The following is a 5,000-nucleotide window of genomic DNA, read 5'->3' on the forward strand; positions in this document are numbered from 1 at the left end:
AAATGGGCCGAGGAACCTGCCTGGCAGCTCGCCATGAGGAACGCCAGTGGCTGGAAGCGAAAGGGTGGATGCAGCTATGCGCCCCGTCAGCGTCAGCCCCATTGATTAAATGATTGTCTATAACAATATAAATGTTCTAATACCAGCATTAACTTTGAGATTTACAACGCAAATCCTAGACAAAATCGTAAAAAAAATGACTTATCGTGAATACCGCCCCAGCAGGCGAACAGATTAAAGACTTACTTGTAGGGGCAGTGGTGATATAAATAATCCTTGACCGCTTGCCGTTTTTTTCTGCATCCGTATAGGACGCAGAAACGTACAGTGCATACCTCGTGTACGGGCGCAGTCCTTCTATCAATACCGACCTGTTTTGCTTCCTGTTATATTCCCAGAAGTCTCTTCTCCAAATCCTACAATTATGAGAAAGAAAATATTAATATACTAAACTTAATCAAATTAGAGGGATATCTTTTGAAATTTCTAAATGTTTTCTATGTGTAAGCTTATGTAATATTTATGCATGCATATTTATTTATTAATCGATATGTATCCATCGTCCTTTCTATATCAATCTACCTACCTACTTATACTTGAGTAAGGATAGTGCCTTTACACATACTCCCCATGGGCACTCGGTAGATATGGTAAGAACAGTTCAAATCAGAAATCAGAAATCCCGTGGTGTATTTAATGAGAGATGGAATAATGCACTACCGCATTGATATGATAAATTTATAATCCCTCCGATCGGGATTCAAACCCTCGCCGCCGTTGCAAACAGGTCTGCAAGGTGGTCACACTAACCACTGCTACACGACCCACTAAAAGGAGTGTGCAACTAGGAGCTACCTTGCTTCCATAGACATTACCTATCTAATACTTGACATATCTCTCTCTCTCTCTCTCTCTCTCTCTCTCTCTCTCTCTCTCTCTCTCTCTATATATATATATATATATATATATATATATATATATATATATATATATATATATATATTTATATATATATATATATATATATATATATTAATATAAACACACACTTATGAATATACTTACATATGGGTGCGTATACATGTGTGTGGGTGTATGTATATATATATATATTTATATATATATATATATATATATATATATATATATATATATATATTACATACACATATGTGTGTGCGTATGTGTGCATGTGTGGGTGTATGTGTATATGTATATAATATATATAACTGCTTATATAACTACATATAACTCTCTCTCTCACACACACAAACACACACACACACACACGTATATATATACATACACACACACACACAATCACACACACATATATATAACTGCTTATATAAATTAACTACATATAACTCAACCACTCTCTCTCTCTCTCTCTCCTGCCCTCTCTCTTTCCATTTCCCTCTCTCTCTACTTTTCTCTCTCTACCTATTTTTCTCTCCTACTTTTTTCTCTTCATCTATTCTCTTTCCATCTACTTTTCTCTCTTTATCTCCCTTTCCCTGCCCCCCACCCCCTTCTCTCCCTCTCTTACATATCTTACATATCGATACAGTTATAGGCTGTCAACTAGTAGCTACTTTTACTCAAAGCCTGGAATACTTGGGTCGAGATGAATGTTGACAAATTTCGGTCTTAGAGAACCCTTTTCATCTGCATAGGTATAGACATTTCGCATGTGCTGCAGAATATCCCTAAAATTGACATTCCACAGCAAGGGCCAGGTAATAATGCCTTGTGGGACATTTGTCTTGATTGGAAATTTGGAAGATGTACGGCCGTATACAACCACCTGCATTGTTCTTCCAAGTAGTTAGTCTTCAAGTAGCATAAACAGATCTGCTATAACAAGGCTCTTCAGCTTGGCAATGATGCTCTTGTGCCACAGTCTGTTAATTGTATCACTGTCAAGTACAGTAACAGAGGCTTCATCACCGACATCGAGGGATTTTTGCTAGGCAGTCGTAAGTTGGTAGAGGTCTGACACTGATCTCTGTGACATAAATCCGAACCGCATGTTACTGGTGAGAGATGCTGTTCATCAAGCTAGCCATTTTTGACCAGAATTCTCTCATAGACTTTCGGCAAGATGGGCAAGAGAGATGGCTCTAAGATTTATGAGAGATGTTTTGGTCATCTTGTGAATAGCCACAACGTTTGCAACCTTCCACAATTCTGGCCATGACTTCTGCACCATACATTTTTGGAACAGTACAGCAAATGGTCTGGTCAACAGGTCAGTACACTTAACGGGAATAAAGGGTTTTGTCATATGCATGCACAAAGAGTCGTGATTAAGTCTATGGTGGCAATTTAGGAAGCGGCACGTTAAGTTTGTCGAGGGGAGGGATGTCATTGTCTCATGCAAACCCCTGAAGTTGCTTACCGCAGTTCCGACTGGATTTACTTACCACTGAGTTACCAATCAATTTGGTTTGCAGGTCTTCCTTCCAGCATGTGACAGTCTGTTTCTGTTATCTTTTCATTCTTGAGTGGGTAGCAGCACGGAATTGATATTTTCGCTTTGCAGAGTAATGTTTGTTGTGGATCCAAGCCCTGCCCTTGTTCTGTTGTTGCTCTGCAGTGAAGACCAAAAGAAGGTTGATTCATTTACCTGGCCTCTAAGTTTTCTTGATGTATTGAAACTAGATGACGACGCATCAGAGCTTTGGTTTGGCCATCTACATTTCCATCCAGAATGTTCAATTCTGTTTCACTTACGGCATCATGAAGGTCATGACCGTCGCTTCTGTCCCACTGCCATACTGTGTTTATAAACACGTCCTTGTGCATAGCTCTGATGTTGAGCCTAGTAAGGAGGGCAGAGTGGACAGAAGAGCTAATGCTTCCCACATAGCGACATGTTACTCTACCATCAAGTGATCAAGTGATGAACCTGATATGTGCATCCAGAAAAGGTGTCTAACAGCTCTTCAAATGATCTAGCCACCAGATACTAGTTCAGGTCACCCGTGATTATATTTTTGCTAAGGTGAGTATACGCGGTCAAGCATTTCTACTTGTAGTGATTGAATTTTTAAAGCAGACAGTAAGTGCCATTTTTCTATTCTTCCTGAGCCACTATATGAAGCTGCTGATTCTGCCAATATTGTCTGTCGGTTCTGTAATATGTGTAGTGAGGTGACACCTCCGCTCCTACTTACCGCTCTCGTCCCTGTGTATGGACACAATGACGTCATCACACCCCCAACTACCCTGGCGCCAGGCCGTAACGAAAACTAGAAGGCGCAGAAGGCTTATATTCTTCCTGTTAGCGTCTACAGGAGACGCTGACGAACGATCGGGACGCCCTGGACGAGATGCTACGGTCATTACTGAGGAGGAAGCTGCTTGTTTGGCTGGAATGTACGCTGAAGAGCTGGCGACGGGCATAACAATTGGATGTTTTGCGCCAAGCCTTGTTGGCTAGTCGGCATAATTGTATTTTCTTTTATGTTTTAATTCCTGTATGTTTTTTTGTTTCTTTTATGTATATGAATGAAGTGTTTTTATTAAATGCATCTGTCTGTCTAAAGAAAATGAGCAATCATAACGATAATGAAAAGAAAAGCTGTAATGACCCTATAACAATTCTTGCTGAGCAGACTCGAGGGGACTGACCTTGGCACCTACCTTATGGGTATAAAAGGTCGGGTCAGCGACCTTGTAAAATCAGTTGCGAATTGCTTTTTACTCTGTGATACACGTTCGACTTTCTTTCAGAAAGCCGACGTTTTTAACGCTCTTTCTTACTCTATGGATAATAGCAGAGATCAGGCAGTTTTAAGGTATTGTTTGTTTTTTATTTTGATTGTTCTTTTTTCATGGAGTTTTTTTTTATTGTGTATTGTTTTATGGCTTAATAATGATGATGGCTTTTGCTTTTATTTATCATAACATAGAAACTGATTTCTCACTATACTTAAACTATTATTCTTCACTAAGAGAAATGCGTGGATTTATTAAACTTTGTCACGCAAATAACAGGTGACGATGTGTATTGTGTAAATTCGGTGCTTTATTTATTCATACCAGTAATCACTTCATTTAAATACTTTATTTAACTTCAGTATCTCATTTAATTGATGCATGATTATTATACTTTTCTTATGTCAAATTGATTTCATGAAACATCATTATTTGGTGAGATCTCTCTGAACCTAATTACATGTTATCTTAAAAGTTGAACCAGTGATTTGTTGTCTTTTAATAGACTGCTCATTTGATTTATGCAAATTGCCGATCGTGGCTTGCTTGATACTTGGAAAGGACCTATAATGAACAGCCTACGTCTTGTCGTTTACTTTCATATTTTCTTTTGTTTTTCTTTTCCTATGTGCGTGTTCTTGCTCTCCCTTAACGGGAGTTTGCTAATTATGCAATTCATATCTGGCTTTTCCTTCGGTCAGGTTAGATGGATTACGCTACCATAACTATTTCTAACCTGCCCTTAGTCTCGAACCCTAATTATTCATTTGTGCCGAAACAGGAAGCAGGAGACTGACTCCCCCCCCCCCCCAAGTTACTGTTTAGATGTCCACTTTTAAGGTGAGGAAGTAGTCAGTTTTCGCTGGAGAGTCAGGGCGAGAATAGCTTTGTTTTGGGCTTGCTTAGTTGACAAGCTCTGAAAAAAATCCTGTCTTTTTTAGACAGTTTGTGCAACAGTTCAGCTCCTTGTGACTGGCGATGACAGAATTCACCGAATTGTTTCTTCCGACAGCTGTCATGGGATTGAATTTTTGTTTTCAGTTTTGTCAGAGCGAATTCGTTTGTCAAAGCATTGAGGCTGAGTCGTTCATTGCTACAATACATGGTGCTGTAGCTGAAATGAGGCGCAACAGGTGTAGCATTGTAGTGAACCATAAGAAAACAGACTGTAATCAAGGGGGTCCCAAGTTATTCATGACAGGACTGGACGCCTGGAATTTCCTCCTGAGACCACCGTGGACATTACATCGACGATTTTATTTATTCGTAAGATAATA

General features: G+C 39.3%; 1 protein-coding gene across 1 annotated transcript in view; it reads right to left on the minus strand.

Moving 5' to 3' along the window:
* The window catches only part of LOC113805114 (insulin receptor), a gene marked incomplete at its 5' end in the record, with an annotated part of 416,827 nt that overhangs the window by 319,399 nt on the left and 92,428 nt on the right, over positions 1-5,000 (minus strand). The window contains 1 exon segment of the mRNA XM_070122761.1: positions 247-416. Coding sequence (XP_069978862.1) covers positions 247-416 — 170 coding nt within the window.

This window comes from Penaeus vannamei, chromosome 6 (genome assembly GCF_042767895.1).
Source record: "Penaeus vannamei isolate JL-2024 chromosome 6, ASM4276789v1, whole genome shotgun sequence".
Taxonomy (NCBI): domain Eukaryota; kingdom Metazoa; phylum Arthropoda; class Malacostraca; order Decapoda; family Penaeidae; genus Penaeus; species Penaeus vannamei.